We start from the raw sequence: 24073 nt of genomic DNA on the forward strand, positions 1-24073 counted from the left end.
ATAATATGTGTATTACTATGCAAAGATCAACGTTAAATTTTAAAAGTACAGTAAAACTATGTATCTTTGGTAATTTTAGTGATTAATGCTTTAATTAAGAGATGAGGTACGTGCAGACACATGCAATAAACTGACATAATTCATCATATTGCAAAGAATAACATGATGAATGCATATGTATATTGTGAATTATACAACACACATGCAAATCATACACTCATTATCATGCGGAGACATTATTTTTCCTACAGTCAAAATGCAACAAATCTTCAAGTACTACTCAATCTACTGCATGACTATTTAAGCACAAAGTAGTTTGTGGTGTCTTGTAGAATAATAATTTAAACAAGTTAATGGAAACAGAGAGCAGACATTTTAGCCTCTGCATCTCTGTGTGAGCTAAACTGGAAACCAGTCCCAATACTATGTATCTATTGTTCCATAGTGTCATATTAAACAGTAGATTTTACTGAAGTCTTTAAATACACTGCAAAATTAATCTTTTTTTAAATGTTAAACATTGAATATGTTGGTTATTGACTAGCAGCATAAAATAACAACACAGGTCTGGTCCGGAAACAGTTTCTCAATGAAAGGATAATTACTTAAAAACCCAACTCTTCTGAGATTGATTTGTCTTTGAATGAGGTTTCCTCAAAGGAAGACAACTTAAACATGAATACATTTGGTGCTACGAAGTAGCCGGTAAATACTGCCGCCTGCAATGCTTGGTAAGAGCAGACTGACATCCAAAATCTTGACAGAGGAAGAGAGGCCGAAGCTAAACTCTGGGAGAACAGGCTGGAGTTACATAAAAATGGCTACTTATCACGCAGTCAGGTAACCTTCTCTATAGTTGAATGCAACTGGAAGACATCTGTTAATTACACTTTTTGACTGAGCTCAATGGAAAATAAATGAGTTTAAAAAAAAAATGAATGTTAAAGGGGAGGAACAACGTGCCTCTTATCAGAGCACTGGGGCACACTTATACTCCAATACACAGAATCAGTATTGTGTTCAAAGGAAACAATTTACATTTGACATGTTAATTAAGATAAACATTGCAAAAATCATTTTCTTTTTCTGATCATTTTGAACTTTAATGTAGGTAAAAGGATTTCTGTTAGTAGCAGGAAGGCTACTAGATGTTCCTAACTTATGGGGGAGATTCAATCAGCATATGTGAATGAGACAGGAAAGGTCTTTTAAACCTATTATACATGTCAATGAATTAGAATTCTCACTCTTAAATCATACCTAAAGAAAAATATTTATAAGATCCACCATTGTGTGAATCAAATATAATAGATTTATGGATGACTTTTTCTCATCTGGGATAAGATAATACCCTTATGATATATTAACTTTATGAACTTCTATAACATTTTTAAGATTTCTTTAAAATGAAAAGTCTATTTTACTTTTTAATTAAATCTACTTCCCAGAAAGGTCTTTAAGGCTCTATAAAGTACATTGCATTATCTTACTGCTGACAGTTCTTGAAACCACGCTTGAATGCTTTCTTTATCCTTTCGTGAACAACTGAAAGATCATACATTAAAAGACTGTGCTTTCTCTCTTTCTTGCTCTGTAATTAAGGCATTTTAATATATTTCCTTATAGCTGTTACACGAGCAAACTATTAAGATTCATAGATTAAGACAATTTTGACTCCTAAGATTATATAAACACATATGATATGATTTTTTCCTAATCATGGATTTGAAAAAACTCCTTCAAATACAATGATTACTCACTGGAAAGTTAAACTGAAATGGGGTTGTTTGTGTTGCTTTAACATACATAAATTATCTATAAAAATAGAAAAATACAACATATTTGGTTAACCATTCTTTACTACTGATAGGATAAATGATAAATTCATATTAGGAAAATATTTTCTCCAAATCAAGGTATATTTTAAGAGTTTAAAATCTTTAGATTTTTTATGTTGTTGCTTACAGATAAAAATACTGAATACATGTCTAAAAATAGACAAGTAGATTTTAAATCATAGAAGAATTAAGATTCTAATTTAAAAATACACTTTTTTCTTTACAAATATACATTTCAAAATATGTTTTGTTTAATATTTTTCAATTTGGGAATGTATGTTTGCAACTCAAGCAAATGCTACTGTAAACAATGATAAAAAAACACAGCTTAGAATATAAGACATATGCTTTAAAACTCATAAAACACAGGACTGAAATTATACATTTGCAATCTTTTTAAACAAAAAAAATGCTACTGATGGGGCTATATATTTTTTGGAGCACAAAGAGATATGCTTATACATTTCTGTCATATTTTGAATCAATGTGCACAATTTCTTAGTCCATTTCTATATTAGAAGATACCAGTATACCACTGGGTTAAAATACTGTAATTGAGTTTGATGTTAGACAATTAAATGACTTTTTGGATAAAATTTGGAGATTTAAAAAGATATTTTTAGATTATACCTTATGATGTTAAAAATATTTGACAGGAAGGAAGCACATACAATGGGCTAAAGATATTTATTCAGTAATAAGTGTTCGGAAAATTGGACAGACACATGGAGACAAAAATGGAACTAGACCACCTTTTTACACCACACACAAGAATAAATTAAAAATGGATTAAAGACTTAAATGGTAGACCTGAAACCATAAATATCCTAGAAGAAAATGCAGGCAGTAAAATCTTGGACATTGCTCATAGCAATATGTTTTCTGATATATTTCCTCAAGCAAGGGAAACAAAAGAAAAAGTAAAAAAATGGGACTATATCAAACTAAAAAGTTTTTGCACAGCGAAGAAAACCATCAACAAAATAAAGACAACCCACAAAATGGGAGTATACAGTCACCAATACATTTGATAAGGGGTTAATATCCAAAATTTATAAAGAACTTATAGAACTCAACACCAAAAAAAAAAAAAAAAATCCCAATTAAAACATGGGCAAAGGACCTGAAAATAGACACTCCTCCAAAGAGGACATACAGATGGCCAATAGTCATATGAAAAGATGTTCAATGTCACTAACCAGCTGAGAAATGCAAATTAAAACCACAATGAGATACCACCTCATAATGGTCAGAATGGCTGGCATCAATAAATCAACAAACAACAAGTACTGTTGAGGATGTGGAGAAAGGGAAGCCCTTTTGTACTGTTGGTGGGAATGCAGATTGGTGCAGCCACTGTGGAAAACAGTATGGAGTTACCTCAAAAAATTAAAAATGGAACTGCCTTATGACCCAGTGATTCCACTTCTGGGAATTTATCCTAAAGAAACCCAAAATACTAATTCAAAAGAATATTAGCACCCGTATGTTCATTGCAGTGTTTTTTACAATAGCCAAGATTTGGAAGCCGCCCAAGTGTCCATCAATAGGTGAGCGGGTTAAACAACTACAGGACCTTTATACAATGAAATACTCGTTGGCTGTAAAAAAGAAATTTTTACCATTTGTGACAGCACGGTGGACCTGGAGAACCTTATGCTAAGTGAAATAAGGCAGTCAGAGAAAGACAAATATCATATGATTTCACTTATATCTAGAGAACAAACTGAATAAACCAGCCAAGCAGAGACAGACTCATAGACAGAGAGCAGGCTGACAGCTATGGGGGAGAGGGGAGCTTTTGCGCAGAGAAGTAAAGGGGCTCACGGGCATAGGCCACAGTGTGGCGACTGTGGGGGGAGGAGGGAGGAAAAAGGGGGTAAGGGGTAATGGAAAAAATACAATTAAAAATAAATTTAAAAGTAAAAAATGATTGGAAGCAAGAAAATATCAGAAAGTAAGAAGTTATAATTTTATACTAAAAACAGTACTTTAGACAAGATTGGTAATAATAACCTCCCTTACTTTTTAGGTTTTTATTACAAAAATTTTTAAATGTATAAACAGTAGAGAATTCCCACAAAACATTTATCTTGGAGAGTCTACATCCCTCTTTTAAATTTCTCTCTCTCAACTTAAGTATTTATTTTGCTGACACATTTTGAAAGAAACTCTAGGACCCAATTCACTCCACTTCTACATATTCTCAAATGTACCATTTAAAAAAAAATGGACATTTTCCTAAATAACCACAATTCTTCAGTCATGCCTAACAAAGTTAATAGTAATTTCTTGATGTTAAGAATTCACATTGATCCATATTCAACTTTCAATGACTGTCTCAAAAATTTATTTTTTCTAGTCTATTTAATGGAATTAAGAGTGTGACAAGGTCAACTGGATTTAGTTATGATGTCTCAAGTTTTTCTTTCCTAGGACAGTTCCTCCCTTTCTGCTATATTTTCATGCCTTTGCCTTGTTGTAGAAACTGCTCTGACTTCTTTTAAAATGAACCTGGGATGTCCCTGCTGAAGGAAGTGCAATACCTGGCTGCAAATGAAACCTGTCAAATGCTCACATTCATTTTTTGGCCATAGAGGGGCAAAGGGGAAAACCCTGAGACACTTCTGCCTATTTAATGATGTGAATAACTTTCAAGAAACACTTAAACAATTCTGCCCTTCATATTAAAGAGTCTAACCTGTAATAATCATTCATAAAATTTGTTTTATAGTATTACTTTGATATATTGGCAGTCTATAATGTAGTTTTATTTAACAGTGTTAATATATTCATGCATAAACTAAATACATCAAATAAGCAAATAATGTTTAGCAATTTCAAGTTTATAAATACTTTTCTTAGAATGTATAAATAAATAATTGTTTTATAATCAATCTGGGAAAGAAAATACAAGTTGGCACATCTCTTGTTTTCATCCTTTTTGGGATCATTGAACTAGACAGGCAGGTTTTCATTTAATTTGTGTTAAGCTTAAATATTAGGTTAGTAAGATGGTAAACCAGTTGATGGCTCTATCTTTTAAAATCTCATGTTGTATTTTTTCAGGAGAGATACAGAGAAAATTTAGAGGATTACAAAATATTAATAAAATTATAAGCATTAGAAAAGAGAAAATTAAACTTTAACATATTTCCATGGTATTTGTGCTAAATAAAAATGTAAATTAACATGTACAAGATTGGCTTCCTCTTTCCTTCCAACAGCTTTAGCTAATAAAGCTTCAAAAAGATCAGTGATGTACAGTTTTTGAAAATCCAAAATATGAATGACTTTAAATGGAACCACATGAAGTGAATGACAGTAAAGTGATCGTAGATAAAATTACAGAACTCAAATGAAATAAATTAAAAATGAAAAGGATGAAGGGCAATTAAGTACCTATTTTGACAATTTGAAGTGGTCAAGTTTTTAAAAGTATGACACAGGAACCTTAACCTATCTATATATGAGTGATAAATGAGGCATTTTGTGTCATTACATTCCCATAAATCACTTTCTTTAACTGCTGACGGCTTTTTATCAGATCTAACCTTTTCAAGCTTCTATTAGAGTGCTAACATTTTCAACTTTGACACATGTGCAGTTTACAAATTCTGCAGCTGATTAACTCTGGACAGAAGCTCACTGGCATCATTGTGTTCAAGTTGGGTGAAAGCCTCAGGGTCTCAAAAACTCAGACACTTACATTACAATACAAAAATCTCAATTACTGTAAGGGGTTGGACTTTACGGTTGCTAAGCAGTTGTTTTCTATTGGAAAACAAACACGGATAAGACTTCATTTTCGATCAAACAGGTGACTTAGGAAATACTAAGAGATAAAAAAAAGAAATAGAAAAAAAACCCAAAACCCTGATACTAAGGGTCAACTTCTAGTCAACCTTAAAAAAAAGTAGTTTTTTGCTTTAAAATTATTTCTTTTGGTAATCAAATATTTTTCAAAAAATAATTGCTAAACTTCAGTTTTGGTGCAATCAAAACAAGAGATCCCAAGATTAATACATTCATGGGGTGAAGGATTATGACCCCAAATCAAACATGATTTAAGTGGGACTGTAATAATAATGAAACCATTTTAAAGTAAATTTTATGGAGAGATACTGAATCAAATTAAATACTTAGCTTAACTCTCCTGTAAATTCCACATTTTAAGTGAAAGGTTGTTTTGGATAATTTAACCAATCAATCAATGCAGTTGAAAAAGAAAAAATGAGAACTTCTCTTATTTCTCCTACTTTTAAAACAGTTGTGTGGAAATTATAAAAACAAAGCACATAAAAGGTAATTCAGTTTCTATTGAGGTTATACTAGCTGTTAAATTACAACTCATCATAGAATGTCTTTTATACATAAATAAGAATATATTACTTATTACCAACATGAAACACCTGAAATATTTATCACAAAACCAAACTTTAAAACTAACAAATATTTGCTTATTGATAATGCAGAAAGAAAGAAGGCAAATGTTTGTAAGTTGAAATCTCTTACATTGCAGACAACAGGAAATCAAGACTTCACAATATTTTCAATTTTAATGGTCCTAATTTCTTAGTAGAAGAGTCAAATAATCAATACAAGAGCTGAACTTGACAGTTCCAAGGATTTTGATGATTAACACAAAAGTGTGTATGTAGGTATCATGTGTATATCAGTTTATTTATAAAAAATGTACATACATAAATACATTTGAGTAGTTGTGAGTCTGTGAGGGCAAGGACATCAAAAAAACTTATTTAGAAAATAATTGATACAGACTTTGAAACAAAGCTAAAGTTTATTAAAAAATTACTGTCTTTGGCAATAATAACAAGACAGAACAAATCTTGATACTGGCTGTCTGACCACCAGAAGTCTGCTACTTCCAAGAGTATTCGATTTGGTAAGAACTACTGGCCAGCAAACTTAAATAATAAAACCTAAATAGAAGGACTAAAGGCACTAAAGTAAAAATGTTTACAAGGGAACCTCCTGCAGCAGACTGCCTCTTGTTAATACATGACAAATCTTAGAAAAATAGCGTGGGGAGGACTTTTTCTAGCATCGCAACCCACACAAGTCTCATCAAGTCAACCTCGCAGAGTCTAAGGCCTACCAAAGGCAAATTAAAAACTTCTTTATTTCACTAATAATGTCACTCATCACAGGAGCTGGGCAGTTACACTTTGACAATTCAGATGTAAATCCTGGGTTGCCTATGAGTATTCATGACAAAGGCATTATTTATCATTTAAAACAAAAGGACATGACTTCTTGGTGTTCATATCAAAGCCCAGTGATGGATGAGGCCATGCTAATCAAAAGACAGACTAGAAAGAACACAGATGTTTGCTACTTGGATTAAGAAAAGACTATTCCCTCTCCTAAAACTTCCCCAATGTCGTTATTTCAAACTGTTTTAATTGTGTAATTTTAAATAGAAATCTAAAAGTTTAAAATTCCCAACATATAGGTGTTATAATAAGTATCAGGATCTTGTTTTTTTTTTCTTGTTTCAACTTCAAATTATAGAAGCAAAATTCTTGAAACCCAGAAAAGGTCAAACTACCAGAGACTAGTAGTTCTGCTGATGTAACTCGTAGGAGTTCCACAGTTGGTGTTATCCTTCTCAATTATTATTTTCCAATCCAGAAAATGAAGGGAAAGAAAGTCTATCATCTCACACTTTTACAAACAGCAAAAGTGTGAGCTGAAATCAATGTTAGGAACTATAAAATGGGCAAGACATTTTTACCATATTTGTTTCTGACCACTGTGTCTCTGATTTCCATTCCAAATGCTTTTCAAGTTGAAAGGCATTTAAAAATAGTTGTTGTCCATATTGTAGGCTTTCTTTAAAACCTTAAACATGATTAATTCTGGGGATTTTAGCATTCATCACTATTTTGGATGAGAGAGACCAAAAATAAGTATGGCATTAAAAAGACAAAGATATTTACAGCTGGAGCTATTGATAGCACTTCCTCCCATTCCACTGATGAGGGGCTATCATCAGGACCGGCTAACAGAAATCCAATTTACAAGGACTTGCTCATTTGGGTGCCTTTCAAGATGCACAGGATTGGTTACCCTTCAGACCTGCAAACAAATGCCTGCTTTTCCACGGCAGAACTATTCTAACGTTGGTTACTGGGACGTCATCATTGCAAGGTCACCTTGAAGAAGTCTGATGGTGGGGGGTAGGGAAAGCCTACTGTGTAACTGATCTGTTTCCTGTCAGTTTTCCCTGCTGCTTTTCAATTCCAGTGAAGCACACTTGTTGTTGATCAGTTTTTAATACAGTGGTATATGACAAAAACAAAACAAAACACAATATGAAGCCACGTGGGAGCAAGGAATTACTTATGCATTAAGAGAATACTTGGATAGCCAGGTGAAATGCTAGGCTGGCAGCCGATATGCAAATTTCCCCTCTTGGCAGGATCACCTTCCTCTCAAAATGATGGGTACATCCAAATCACCATGATCTCTCTTTGTACCCATATCTTTTGTGCTTCTTGTATGGAAAATCTGTACCACATTTAATGTGCTACTGGAGTTAGACCAGCAAGGACATTCCATTTATACCACTGAGTTGCATCTATACTTACCAGAGTTTACTTTTCACTAGTTACAGTAACTATTGTATATCCCACTTAAAATATATACCTGCTTCTCTCAGAGGGAATTAAAAGTTGAATATTTCAGAGGGCCTCACACTCAATATATTAAGAGGTGTTATAGAATAACAAAAATCTTTCACCTTTTGGCCCTCTTATGAAAAATTTACTGGGTGCCTAATATATTTAATATTCAGTAGCATGTGAGAATAATTTTTATGCAACTCCGATAGTTAGAAAGATAGATAACTCAATTATTAGATCATCTATCAAAATATTCAGATGTATAAGAGGCTACTAAAAAGATTGATGACTGAGAAAGTCCACTGATTCTCTAGCCATCATATTCATGCATTTGGCCAGACAACATTTTTCGCTGCCTTCACAAGCAAGCTTCATTACCCATCACTCCACTGAAAAGAGTTTATTATGAGGCTGCCATCTTGGCAAGACTATTATTTAGATGATAAATGCTGAGGGGAAAAAAGTGTGTCTACTTTTTTTTTTTTAAGAAAAAAGATGAGCTTTTCTGACAGATAAAACAAACAGCATCTACATTTCTAATTAACTTAAATTTGGCAGATACAAATATAGGTCAGTTAAACCTATGATGTTATCTTCTGTCTGAATTTTACCCTTAATTTGTAAAATGTAAATTAACTAATTAGAAGAAAAACAGGATGATATGTGACAAAATGCTTCAGCTGGGTCTTTGCTTCCTGACATTTATGATCAACTATAATAAATTATTGCCTTTTTAAATAATTGATAGAATATATATATATATATTATTTTTTTTTCCTTGCCACAGTGAAAGAAATTTTACTGAGAATTTATAAAAGGAGGCCAGGAACTTAGCTGAACAGCAGAACTCTGTGGTGTACTTTCTGATGAAAAGATGTATATGAAATGCCATAATGTTAGAAGCAATTGGGTTAATTTATGCCTGTGTACCTAGGGTGAATTTAGAGGAAAAAAGTCTGTAGACATTAAGTCACTGGTAAACCTAGTAAAAACACTATCAGGACTTAACCCTTTCCCTGTCATTTCAAAGGGATTTGCTGTGTACTCAAGCAATCAGTGACAATAGTGTGTGTGGGTGTAAACGTGTGTCTGGATGCTGTGAGGGTGGGGATTACACCATTACATGGAGAATGAGAAAAAAGAAAAGAATTTGACCACTTGAGTTTCCAGAAGAAAACCTGTCATTGTTAAGTAAAATTAATCCAGTAATAGTTAAGTGAAAAGAGGTTTTCAACTATCCCTATGTAGATGAAGATACTACATGGAGAAGTACATCTGTAATGTCGGATATAGGCGTCAATTAAAAATTACATAGATCCTGAAAGGTAAGCCCTGTGGGGGTTGCCATGCTGCGGCACACTGGAGCGTGCGTGACCAGGCCCCAGGCAGGCAGAGCAGGAGCAGGCTGCTGGCTTTCATAGCACACAAACTTAGAGGTCTAATCAGAATGAGGAATACCAGGAAATTGGAGCTGAAGCCTTGTGGTAACCTAGACAGGAGCTGAACATGCTTTGTGCTGAGGATTGGTTTCCAGGGACAATACAACATTTGAGAGGGTGGGGGAAATAGAAAGAAACAATTCAAACAAAGGTGTATGAAGTCCAGGATTCTACTGGGAATTTCAGAGATTATGTAAAATAAGTAAATAGTTAAACAATTACATCAAGATGTCACTCCTAATTTTATGTGTTCCCCTAAAATACTTACCTTGGATAAAAGTATCTTAACTTAGCAGACAGTTATCACACTTAAAAACAACATGGCTGAAATACTTGAATACTCCTTTTTCCAATATTGTGACAAACACATAAAAGTTTCTACATTTTGCAAAGTGCAATCCAGGTGCTTGAGAACATTGTTATACTTACTTTATATTTTCTAGTTATGGAGGCAGCAAGAAAAATCTTACTGAATAGCTGCTCTGCATAAGTAAGTATTTAGCTTATTACTCTTATATTTTAGAAGGTTGTTAATAGCAAACATTTTTCTTTCCATCTCTACATCACCATGATATTGCATTAAGAAATAATATGGGTAACTAATCAAAGTTCCACTTCAGAGTATATAAATCTAACACAGAATATATTTATACATGACAGAAAATTCTCTTGACAGCTGTCTGGCCTCCACCTAACTCTTCAACAACCTTTTAACACATGATATACCTCTGAGGCAATGATTTCAAAAGATATCAAAGATTTACCTTTATGTACACTAACTTTGCACTTTAGAAATAATCTTCAAACGTTGGAACTCCAAAAAATTGGTTTCTATCACATAGCTAAAGACTAAAACAGCAGAGACCTCCTTGTCTGTTTATTTTTCTCTTTCAAGCATTAACAATCAACATTCAGATTTATGATTTTGAAAAATGAATTTAATTTCTTTAATTAAAAGCCCTAATAGTTCCAAGTAATGTCTCAGCAATCATTTAAGTTCATTTAAAATTTTAAATAGTTCTGTATTAAAGGCAGTGTTTCATGTTTGAATGTGTTTATCTGTGAAGGAACAGAAAGGCAAAGAGAGTAATGCAATGAGTGTCAGGTAACCTGACCGAACCTGAGTCCCTCACTATTGCAGGAAGGTCAGGTCCTCTTGGCATTGTACTGGTGTGTCAAAATACGTCAACAAACCATCACAGGGCAGGAAGAAGAATGACCTTTAAATTCTTTATGTTTGGGCTGCTGATAGAGCTGTGGACACGGGGTATGCATGAATGGTTTTCCAAGCTGCTAGACAAAGACAACCCACAAGGTTTCTTTCAAGTGTGATTGTTAAAAGCCCTGGGTTCCTATACTTTGGTACAAGTTTCTACACCCATGTAACTCATTATGGAAACTGATGTTAGGTTAACTATCAATACTCCAAATCAGATTCAATGCAACTAGACTAAAATTACTTTATAAATGTTTAAGTGTGAGAGTTGAAGGTTGGGAGTCAGTCAATGTAGAAATAATTTTATTCACTCTACTACTAATAGTTATTGTTAATCAATTTTTAAAACATTATAGCTGTCTTATCACATCTGTCTTCTTTCTTTCCCTCTCCATAAAAATTGGCATTTCTCTACTCTTCCTTTCTATGAAAACTCACTTCGCTTATTTCTCCTGAGAATGAGCCCCAACTCTATCTGTGATCCACCATTTGGACTCCTATCGTACAATCCAGTAGCCTTTGGACATGCTGAAACACAGCAACTAAAGTTATTACTAACCTAGATTATTTTCTACTCTCAGTTCTTTAATAGTACCACTGTTCTCCCCATCACTAATATCAAAACCTCGAAGTTATCTTGGTTCCGCAGCCCCCAGAACAATGACACTGAGTTGCTTACCAAGATCTGTAAATCCTGTCTTTGTTATCTCTGTAAGTCTATACAGTCTCCTTCCTTTTCCAAAGCCACTGTTATCATTTAGGAATTAATAAATTATTTTGATATGGACGACTGCGTGAGCAATGGTGGTCCTATCCCTAACTTCGTCTTCCTCTTCACCCTAAGCAATGCTACCAGAATATTCATTCTAAAGTTAGGTCCTGATTGTGCCACTTTTCTATTTAAGAATCTCCCCTAGCTTTCCAGCTGTGTGACCTTAACCTGGGCACTTAACCTCACTATGCCTCCACTTTCTCATATGAAATGAGGATGAGATACCAGTATCTACCTTATAGGACTATTACGTGGATCAAAGAGGATAATACATGTACATGTGCTTAAACCAGTGCACTGAAGATAGCTGGTGCTCAGTGTTTCGTTATGTTTCTAATCTATGTACAAGCTGTTTCCGATTAGACTGAATTAAATTCCTTGAAGGCAAATTTTGATTTTGCTCATTACTGTATGCTCTGAAATGCATAATATGCTGCCTCTAAATAGAAGGAACTAAATATCTACTGAATTTAGTCATATATTTATGCGACTACTGATGGACCACTTTGCTAGAATGTGTTGAATTAGGGATATGCAGTGGTGAAAATATTCATTTCACATTAAAACAATGAAAGACAATAGGGGTGATGAAATATTTTGGGCTAGTGATGAGTTCAATATGGTACTGCACAACACCAATGACTTCATTTTTACCACTTTCATAATCGATACACAGTGCTCTGGAAATATAGCTGAAGTTATCAAAGATGACTGTGGTGAGCCTTACTAATTTTAAAAAATCTCCTTTATTTAATAAAGGAATTTTGCATGAATTTGAATTTATGATCTTTTGGAATGAGCTATCACAGATGCTACAGGACTAAATTTAAAATGGAGATGTGATGGTTAGCAAAGTGACCAGGAACAAAAAGGAAGAAAATGGCAAAAGGAATATAAGGGGGAAGTAGGAAGAGGTTAACTTTTCTGGTATAATCCTTGTGAAAAAATAAGGGTGAGTAAGACACAGGAAACATCCCAGTGTTAATAATTAAAGTTGGAAAAGGAGTAAAACAAGAGAATGGCATTCACCCATATCATAAGAGTAGACTAAGAATGTAAAGGGGGGAGCAAGAAAAACAGAAAAGAATATAAGTGCCTTGTGTTAATGGAATTCATAAAAGTTTACCTTCTACATGAACATGGCTTCAAGAGTCCATACAAATTAGAAATAAAGAATGTTGGCCATTGCTATTATGTATCCATATAGAGTATGGGACATATAGACTGTATTTGTGGCTCATATTCCATATTCCCTATGAGTGAGAAGAGAATGAGCAAGGGCAAACTAGAGCAATGCAGCCTCATCACCTTTAAGGCTCCAATCCCAGGAGATTTTTGAGTGATATCTAATAGCAGAAGATATGAAAAATGGGTGAATGTGTCTCTTACATGTAGAAAGAGAGAAAAGGAAGAGGAAAGGCATAACTGCAGTTAACAGGGCTTTATCTCACCACAGATGGCCAGCTTCATCTTAGTCCAAAGTGAGTATTATCAAAACATGACCAACGAAAGCTGATTTCTAACAACCATGGGCTGTTAAGGCTGATTGTTAGCTTTAGCCATACCAAAAGCCTCCCATATTGTTGGGCAAAGAATAGTGACTGAACATCCTGTTCCAACTTTCAGGAGTCTGGGAGAAAGAATTGGAGTATATGGATGTCTGTTTGAAAGAGAGATACTAGAAGAAAGAAACCGGAAGGTTTGCATAGTGATCTCAAAGATTATTCTATTCATTGTTGATGTTTAACAGAATTTGTTTAGGATGACAATGAAATCAATAAATTAAACAGCAAAAGTAAGATTACAGGGTTAATGCTGATTAAGATCAACTGGTTAACAATGTGTTGAATTATGTGTGAAAAATCATAATTGAGAGACATCTACTTGGGGGAAAGATGGGGTAATAAGGATTAGATTTATCCTCCTACTGGAAATAACTTAAAAAACAAAAAAAATAGATGATAGACATCAAGCAGTGAGGGACAGTACTATCTGAGTGATGAGAAACAAAAGAGGTGAGTCCTTTGATTACCCCAGCATGCCACCTGGAGAGAGTTTTCAGGCTGCAAGGTGGGGAGGAGGAATCTAAGTAAAACCTGGTGTTCTCTCTGAGAGATACCACTGGAAGAATGGGAAGACTGGCAGTTAGAGTTTGTTATTAAAGAAATCTCAGTAACTTTAAAAGAATTCAAGTTTATTTCTGACCTCAATGGAATTAAATTAGAAACCAGTATCACCAAGATATGTAAAAATTTTCTAAATATTTAGGAACAAAAGAGCATACTACTTAATAGCCTGTGAGTCAAAGGAGAAATGAAAGGAAAAATTAAAAAGTGTTTGGAAACAAATGAAGATGAAAACACAATATTTTGTGAAATACAGTACTTCAAAGCAAATTTAGAGCAATTCCTATATTGGAAAAAAGAAATGGTTTCAAATCAGTAACTTCAGTTTTCTACCATGGAAAACTAGAAAAAGAAGAGCAAATGAAATGGAAACTAAAGAAAAGAGATTAGACTAAATCAGTAAAAGAGAAAAAAGAAAATCAATAGAAAAAAAATCAATAAAACTAAAAATTGGTTCTTTCAGAAGACCAATAAAATTGATAAACCTCTAGGCAGAGTGATCTGGAAAAAAAGACAAAATTATCAATATCAGGGATGAGGAAGGTGACATCACTACAGATTCTACAGATTTGAAAAGCATAAAGAAATACTTTGAACAAGTTTATGACAACACATTCCACAACTTAGATAAAATGAAAAAACTCTTTGAAAGATGCAAATTACCAAAGTTCACTCAATGGAAGAAATAATTAAATAACCTGAATTCTTATATAATTTTTTTTTGCTTTGAAATTTAGAAACAAATTTTATTTAAGCTTTGAAATAGAATTCCTAAAATATCAACTTTAAAAAACTGTAGCTACACAATAATGCATTGTCTTTATCATGCTAGAATGTGCCTTAGACTCAAATAAAAAACCATGAGACAAACCACTATCCTTTGACAATTTGCGCAAAGAGAGAGTGTCTAATGAGTAGCACAGATGGACTTGCAAAGGATGGGCTGTTTTACTTCAGGCACCATTAAAAAACAAAAAAGCACAAATGCATGGGTTTTCAGGTATACACATTAGAGTGAACCCTTTGCACTAGGAATCAGGGCATTTTGTCATGTAGTATTAACATATAATTTGAAAATTGTGTAGTGTCAAAAAGATAGAACCCGCTAGCATTCAACAATGTTGTCAAGGAGACAAGAAAATGTTCTACTGAATGTTTCTTCTTTGTATAATTACTGGATACACTGATAGCAACTTTGAAATGAGAAAAGGAGCTTGCACTCATTTTATTTTCTGTTTAAAACAAAACAGAAACACCAAAACATTAGCCCCGTTATACATTAACATTTCTAAAGAACATCAATTATGCAAGAAAAATACTAAGAACAAAAAGGCTGTTTACAGATATCAGACATAATGAGTGATCAGTAGACTTTCACAAGGCTTTGCAGTGGTTCTCAGCAGAAACCAATTTGTAATCACTGACAATAAACAGGCGTAGCATTCTTGGCCAGGTATTTTAGGTAATCATACAAATAGTGCAACAATAATGCAAAGCTCTTCTCATCAAGAGGCGTATATATCAACATAGCTCCAATTCTTATGAATAATCTCAGGAGATGTGGCACTCCATAACCCTAGGACATTGGCGCATGAGGGTGAGCCAAGAGGATTTCAGCATTCTGGGGCCTCTCAAATTTGTAGAGTACCAGAGTGCCCAACATCATGTTGAAGTATTCTTCCATTCCAGCAAAGACTTCATTCACTGAATATTCCTTATTGTTGATATTTCCCTGTGATTTCTTGAAACTTGCATACTCTTTTAGAATGGCGTCTACATTTTTCTTAGAAGGGAGTTGAAGAAACAGCTGCTTCTGCCTGGTAAGTCTGTCTCAGGCCTCAATAAGCCGTGGTTTTAATTCTTCAGGAATCTTCACTTTAACTTCTACTCTATTCTTCAATACCTCCTCCCTTTCAACAGTGGGATCAGCCCTGGCCCTTTTCTTCCGAGGTGGCCGAGAGGCTTCACTGGCACTGCCGCCATGTCCGTTTCCAGGAGCCTTCTGTTTGTTCTTTCTTGTCTTCCTCATGGATCCTGAAGGGGGGTTATCTGCAGAGTGACTCTTCCTTACGCCCATTCCCCCTACCCCCCTCCACTTCTGCCTGGGGGAACTGGTTCCAAATTCTTCTGCTGTGGACCAGCTGTCTTCATTCCTGAGGAGGCCTCTCTCATCTTACTTGTCTGCATATTGCTTCTAGTTGGTTTTTTTGAAGTTGTCGTCTTCAGATTGTTGTCCATGAGTGAGTACCCTGCTTCCTGGAACTCAGTCAACCCTGTTCTTATTTCAACCAATAATCCTCTTCCTTCTTGCTCTTCCAAGAACTAGTGTTTTCTCAAGTGGAATCTTACAGATCTTCTGGGATGGTCTGGAAGGATGAAGATGCGAGACAAAACCCAAGATTCGGTAATCAGGATCAGATCTTCTGATTGTACTATACAGCAAACTTAGCCTTTCTGATAATGGCTGGCAGCCGATGCGTGATCACTGCAGTCCCTTCAATGGCTGTAGTCCCTATATCCTTTACAGAAACTGATTTTGTAGTTAAAAACCTTCCAACAAGAAAACAGGCCCAGGAGGTTTGACTGGGGAATTCTACCTAACACTTAAGAAAAAAATAATAACAATTTTATACAAACTCTTCCAGAAAATTGAAGAGGAGGGAATACTTCTCAAATTATACTATGAGGCCAGCATTACTCTAATACCAAAATAAGACAAAGGCCTAAAAAGGAAAAGTAAATCACAGACTCTTATCATTCATGAACATAGATGTACAAATTCTTAACAAATTTTTAGCAAATCAGATCCAACAAAATATACAAAGGATATTCCTTCCTAAACAAGTGGGGTCTATCACAAGAATGCAAGGTTGGTATGACTTTCAAGAATCAATCACTATAATTCACCATATTAACAGATTTATAAAAGAATACCCAAATGATCATCTTAATAGATGCATAAGAAGCATTTGGCAAAATCCAACATCAATTTTTGATAAAAACTCAGCAAACTAGGAGCACAAGGAAGTTTCCTCAATCTGATAAAGGGTAGCTAAAAAAACTATGGCTAATATTATTTTTAATGGTGAAAGTTTGAACACCTTTCCTCCAAGATCAGAAGAAAGCACACTCTCACTACTATTAAGCTTTGTATAGGATATTCAAGCCAGTGTGGTTAACCAAAAAAAAAAAAAAAAAAAAAGCACTTGAATTGAAAAAAAAGGTATAGAGCTGGCTTTATTCACAAATAACATGGCTGTCTAGATAGAAGATCCTATAGCATCTACCAAAGTATTAATAAATGAATTTTACACAGTTGCAAGATGAGGCAAGATCAATATATTGAAAGCAACTGTATTCCTCTATAGTAACATGAACATCTGGAAATTTAAACAAAAGCTACTATTTCTAATAGAATAAGGAAATATAAAATTTATAGGCATCAATCTGAAAAAAATTGAGATATATACACTGAAAACTACAAGGCATTTCTGAGAAAAATATTAAAAGACCTAAATAAATGGAGAGATACAATGTTCATGGATCAGAAGGCTCAGTATCAATTAAGATAGCAATTCTTCCCAAACTGATCTATAAATTCAATATGATCCCAATCAGAATACCAGCAGAAAATTTTAGGAATTTCTAGTCTGATTCTACAATTCATATGGTAATATGAAGGGCCTAATAAGAGACAAAAATAACATTAAAAAATAAAGTTGGAGAATTTAATACTATCTGTGTTTAAAATTTTAATGTTATAGTCATCAAGATAATGTAGAATTGATATAAAGATAGACAAATTCATCAACAGAATAATATAAAGAATTCAGAAAAAGGCCACACATACATAGTCAATTGATGTTTGACAAATGTATAAAGGCTATTTAGTAGTAACAGGATAGTCTTTCTAGAAAATGGTTCTGGGCACAATTGGATATTCATATATGCAAGAAAATGAACTTTGATCCACGTATCACACCACATATAAAATTGACCAAAATGTAATTTTAAAATCATAAACATTTTAGAAGACAAAAAGGGGAGACAATCTTTGTGATTTCTTTAGCTCTTTAAACATTTTTTTAAAAAAGATTTTATTTACTTATTTTTAGAGAGAGGGGAAGGGAGGGAGAAAGAGAGGAAGAGAAACATCAATGTGCAGTTTCCTCTCATATACCCCTAGCTGGGGACCTGGCCTACAACCCAGGCATGTGCTCTGACTGGGAATTGAACTGGTGACCCTGTGCTTTGCAGTACGGTGCTCGATCCACTGAGCCACATCAGCCAGGAGCTCTTTAAATCTTTAAGATATCTTAGTCGTGACATCAAAGGCAAACCCATAAAAGTAAAACATTGGGAAAATGGACTTTATTAAATAAAATTAAAAACTCCTTATCTTTGAAAACTACTGTTAAGAGAATGAAAACACAACCCACACACTGGGAGACAGTATTTCATATCTGACCACATGCATACTGGGAAAAGGACTTATATCTAGAATATTTTTAAAATTACAAAAATCAGTAACACTTAAAAAATAAGGCAAAGATTTGAACAGACCCTTTCCAAAGAGCAAACAGGTAGAAATAAGTATATGAAAAGATTCTCAATATTATTTGTCATTACTGAAATACAAATTAAAATCACACTGAAGCACTATTACACAGATATTAGAAAGTCTGAAGTTAAAAAGACTGCCCATACCGAGTGATGAGGAAGATGGGAAGCATCTGAAACTCTCATAAACTACTGATGGGAAGATGAAGTGGTACAACCACTCTGGAAAACAGTTTAATCTTTTCATAAAAAGGTGCATATGCAATTTATAATATGTCCCAAACATTTCATTCCTAAGTGCCTGTCATGAGAAATAAAACCATACAAAGATTTTTACATGACTCTGCACAGGAGCTGTATATCTAACAGCTAGAACAAAAAGCAACATGCATGTCTTCCGCAGATGAACAGATAAGGAAACAGTGGCACAGCTACTCAAAAAATGAACTGTTGATATAGTCAAAATATGAATGAATATTGAAATATTATGCTGAGTAAAAATGTCAAATGAAAGAATACATACTGTATGATTCCATTTACAGGACATACTAGAAAATGTAAACTAATCTATAGTGAGAGAAAGCAGATCAGTAGTTGCCTACATTCAGGGAGAACTAAAGGAAACGAGGGGAAGGGTTATAAAGGGGCACAGGGGACTTTTGGAGGTGGTAGGCATCTCTGCCATGCTGATAGCTTTTTGAGTTTGTACACATGTCAAAACTTGTCAAACTGTACACTATATATACAATTTATTGTATGTCAATTATATCTCAATAAAACTATTTTAAAAACATCGTTATTTACTAAAACAGACTTACTTTTTTACATGCTTACTTTTTCTGTACCATATACAAAAAAACCTCACTGATTTGTGACTTTCAAATCCCACAATTAGGAGTTATTATATATTGGATGTATGGGTAGGTATGAAGGTTTTTCACATTAATCCTACAGGTACGCATTTGAATAGAGAATAAGGGCTCTTGAGAGAGCAACAGAGAATACCTGGCCCCTTTTCTCCAACTACTTGAAGGTGAATATCTAAACCTCATATGCTGGAGAGCTTTTTGGCTTCAGCTTAGCAAACCCATTAACTGACCACTGAGTAAGTAGCCTCTTGTAACAGATTTATAACCATGACTGACATGAGGCACAGGTGTGAGAGTTCACAGGGAGGCCTGGGTTCAGGTTCCATCTTTGCAATTTACTGCTTCAGTCCTCACTATGAATCCCTCATACGTAGATGCTCAGTCCCTAGAGACTCCCACAGTGCCAGTGGAGTGTTTGCTGATCTGAACCAATATTCCTTAATAAAGCTATTATTTTTCTCATCGGGACTATTTGGAAACAGACAGGTTGGAAATACTAGGTCTAACTGGCAAATCAAGGCTACTAGGTAAAGAAGTTGACTTCAATGCTGGATAGAGATTAGCATTACCATCTAACATTTTAAAAATAGAAGAAAAACTCCCAAGGTCCAGGCTCTACCACGCACCAATGAAATCAGCTCTCCAAGGATATCAGTATTTTTAAAATGCTCCCTCCCCATGTGATTCTGACATGTGGTGAAGTCTGCTAGACATGCTAAGGCATATTAGCATCAGTTTCAACCTGATCTCCTTTATTCCAGAATTAATCTCAGAAATGGACTCTATTCTTGGGTTCTTAATGCTGTGTTCCTCAGTCATGTTCTACTGGCAGAATCTGTTTTGTTCTTCCCTCACTTTTTCTGTATGATCACAATGGCTGTGTTTCCACTCTCAGAAAGCCCCCCACCCCGCCAATCATTTGCTTGTTGGTTTGGGGTAACATTTCTGAACAATGTGTGACTCATACTATAACTCTATCATAATGGGTCAACAGAAGAGTCATCTTTTCAACAATCATTTGGCCCCCTGGATTTGGAAAATGGGTCAATATGCTCTCCACCTCCCCCAAAATTTTCATCTGCTTGAAGATAGTAATCAAATATCTTTCAGAGAAAATTGTAACTATTGATATTTCTCAACAAACCAGACTTACTGTGGTGATCACTTAGTAATATATACAAATCTCAAACCATTATGTTGTATACCAGAAACTAATGTAATCTGTCAATTATACTTCAAATTTAAAAAATGAAAAAATGAGGCATTTTTTCTCACTGACCTTACAGTGGCATTCGCAAAGAAAACATTTTGGCCCTATGGGAGTTTAATGTCACAATGTCTGACATAATCCTTAATGGTTGATTCAAAATATTACTGTCTGTTATATATCAGAAATTCAATCATATATTCATTCATTCATTCATTCAGCCAGTCAGTCAATTAATATCTAGTGATTGCCTATGATATGCCAGGTATTCCACCGGCTTCTGGGTGCAGGATACAAAGTCAGTATCCAGAAATTGAAGGCACTTTTGTATACCAACAATGAATTATCAGAAACAGAAATCAGGGCTAAAAATCTCATTTGCTATAGCAACAAGAAAAATAGAGTACCTAGGAATAAACCTAACCGAGGAGGTAAAAGACCTGTACTCTGAAAACTACACAACCCTGAAGAAAGAAATTAAGGAAGACACAAAAAAATGGAAGCATATATACTGTGTTCCTGGATTGGAAGAATTAACATCATCAAAATGTCCACACTACCTAAAGAAATGTATAGGTTCAACACAATCCCTATTAAAATACCAATGACATATTTCACAGATATAGAATATTTCAAAAATTTATTTAGAATCATAAACAATCCTGAATAGCCTCAGCAATTTTGAGAAAGAACAAAGTAGAAGGGATCATAATACCTGATATCAAACTGTATTACAAGGCCACTGTAATCAAAACAGTCTGGTAATAGCATAAGAATAAACAAATGGGACTACATCAAATTAAAAAGCTTCTGCATGGCTAAAGAAAACACTAGCAAAATGAAAAAGGAACCAAATGTATGGGAAAATATATTTGCTAATGATACCTTGGACAAGGGTTTGAGCTCCAAAATATATAAAGAACTCATATGACTCAACACCAGGAAGGCAAATGATCCAATTAAAAAATGGGCAAAGTACCTCCTCTATGAACAGATACTTCTCTAAGGAAGACATACACAGGGCCCAGAGACATATGAAAGGATGCTCAGCATCACTAGCCATCAGAGAGATACAAATTAAAACCACAGTAAGATACCACTTCACACTGGTCAGAATGGCCAAAATAAATCAACAAACAAGTGCTGAGGTTATAGAGAAAAGGGAACCCTAGCTCACTGTTGGTGGGAGTGCAGACTGGTGAAGCCACTGTGGAAAACAATATGGAATTTCCTCAAAGAACTAAAAATGGAACTGCCTTTTTGCCCAGTGATTCCACTGCTAGGATTAAACCCTAAGAATCCTGCAACACCATTTTGAAAGAACCTGTGCACCTCAGTGTTCATAGTAGCGTTATCTACAATAGCCAAGTGCTGGAAGCAACATAAGTGCCCATCAGTAAATGAGTGCAGGGCAGGGGAGAGTAATGAGGTAAAAATGGACACAACTGTAATTGAACAGCAGTAAAAAAAAACAAAACACAATCAAACACCATATAGATACAATGGAACTCTTAAGGATGACAAGTAAAGAAGCAATTAAAATATTCAATAAATGCTATGGAATTATTGGCAGAACACAAAAGGGGCATTGTACCCAATTTTGTATTTCCAGGAAGGTCTCCTGAAAAGATGTCAGCCAAGCTGAGTGCTGAGGTTAGACAAGTTAGGATTTTATCGGGCAAAGAAAGCAATTAAAAATGTCTACTTGGAATTCCATCGGATAGTGATATATAGGGGAGCTAATCTTGACTGCCAGGCACGGTGACAGTGCTTTCCATGTGTTAAATAACAGATCTTCACAATAACATGGTGAAGAAGGTACTATTAACCCCATTTTGGAAAATCACATTCCAGCAAAACTTTGCCTTATTCTTCTCAGTCAGTAAGCTTAAATCTTTGGGAGAAGTAGAGAGGTCTATCTACAGTGCTCTTCATTTCCAACAGATTCCACTGATGACTGAGTGCCAGAATGCGTCCAAAGGCGTGTGGTAGGGCTGAACTTGTAGTTGAGATTTCCACATTTTCGATCAGTTTTTAGGCACTGCTCACGTGCTGGATAGCTGTGTTGTGGCTCTCTGCTATTTAGGGTCACTCTATTTTCATTCAGATTGACCCACTCTCTCTCTAGCCGCTAAAGTGAGCAGAGATGTCTGCTCTTGTTTCTTTGAAAGGCCACAAGTTAGAACCCATGTATGTAATTTGGCTTCATGTTGTAGAATTAGTTTTTTTCTTTACCTGTTGCCATATGAGTGTGAAAATAAACTCAGTAATGTAAGTCAAATTGTTAAAGAACTTACTTTATTGACTAGAGAAGTAGAAGTCAGAAGGCTATTTTTTGGTGTTGATTGCATAAGGAAACAGGTTGTTTTATACAATTTGTATATATTGCCCTATATATGCAAAAAATATATATATAACCATATATATACATATGTAAGTAAATATTTAATTTCTATACAATTGTATATATAGCCCTATGTAATTTGGGCCTATGTATGTTATGGTGCTTCTCAGAGGTATTCTTTATTCCCTTTAATTCAATATAAATAGAGACTGTAGAGTTTTAAGGAGCTATTTATTGAAGGTTCATACCTGGGCTGGGGGCCTGCTTACAGGAAAGGCAGCTTATATTCTGTACTCAATGTCTCTGAGTGCATTGAAAAATATAAAAAAAATTTTTTTGAGGTTAAGCTAGGAAAAACTCCTGAAGCTTTGACTACGAAGGAATGAGGCAAGGAATTACATACAGTAATTAGAAATAGAGTAAAAAAAAAACACTGCCTAGCCCTGGCTGCTGTGGCTCAGTGGATTGAGCACCAGCCAGCGAACCAAAGGATTGTTGGTTCGATTCCTAGTCAGGTCACGTGCCTGGGTTGCAGACCAGTAAGGGGCGTGCGAGAGGCAAACACACATTGATGTTTCTCGCCCTTTCTCCCTCCCTTCTCCTCTGTCTAAAAATAAATTAATAAAATATTTTAAACAAACAAAAAAACCCGCTGCCTGTTCTCTGGAAGCTTCTCTTGAACTGAGCCTATGCTCTCAGAGTTCATCCTTGTGCTAATTTTTTTGGTAATCATCTCCAGACTTTGTTTTTTAAACTCCTCATCTGAGGATATGTTTACTGATTTTAGAGAGAGGGAAAGAAACATTGATGTAAGAGAGAAACATTGATCAGTTGCCTCTCGTTCTTGCCCCATTGAAACATAGAATCTACAACCTAGATATCTGCCCTGACCTGGAATCGACTCTGCAACCTTTTGGTGTATGAAATAATACTCCAACCAACTGAGCCACCCAGCCAGGGCATCATTTCCAGACTTTTCAAAAACAGTTCAACAAATAACTGTTTTGATTGTTTTTGAAAATTATATAAATGGGATTGCATTTTTATATTTGTGC

General features: G+C 34.7%; 1 protein-coding gene and 1 pseudogene across 4 annotated transcripts in view; both read right to left on the bottom strand.

Annotated features, from left to right (window-relative positions):
* The window catches only part of CDIN1 (CDAN1 interacting nuclease 1), a 211209-nt gene that overhangs the window by 73419 nt on the left and 113717 nt on the right, over nucleotides 1-24073 (bottom strand). Inside the window, exon 11 of one of the 4 annotated variants that reach the window (XM_054565613.1) lies at nucleotides 16238-16404. The exons of the other annotated variants lie outside the window; for them this stretch is intronic. Coding sequence (XP_054421588.1) covers nucleotides 16323-16404 — 82 coding nt within the window. The 3' untranslated portion in view covers nucleotides 16238-16322. Of the gene's footprint in view, nucleotides 1-16237; nucleotides 16405-24073 lie in introns of those variants that run through there. 4 annotated transcript variants of the gene reach the window in all.
* LOC129064373 (mortality factor 4-like protein 2) lies at nucleotides 15319-16225 on the bottom strand (annotated as a pseudogene).

The sequence above is a fragment of the Pteronotus mesoamericanus genome, unplaced genomic scaffold (genome assembly GCF_021234165.1).
Source record: "Pteronotus mesoamericanus isolate MK-2021 breed Mesoamerican mustached bat unplaced genomic scaffold, CSHL_Meso_final contig_164, whole genome shotgun sequence".
In the NCBI taxonomy this organism is placed as follows: Eukaryota; Metazoa; Chordata; class Mammalia; order Chiroptera; family Mormoopidae; genus Pteronotus; species Pteronotus mesoamericanus.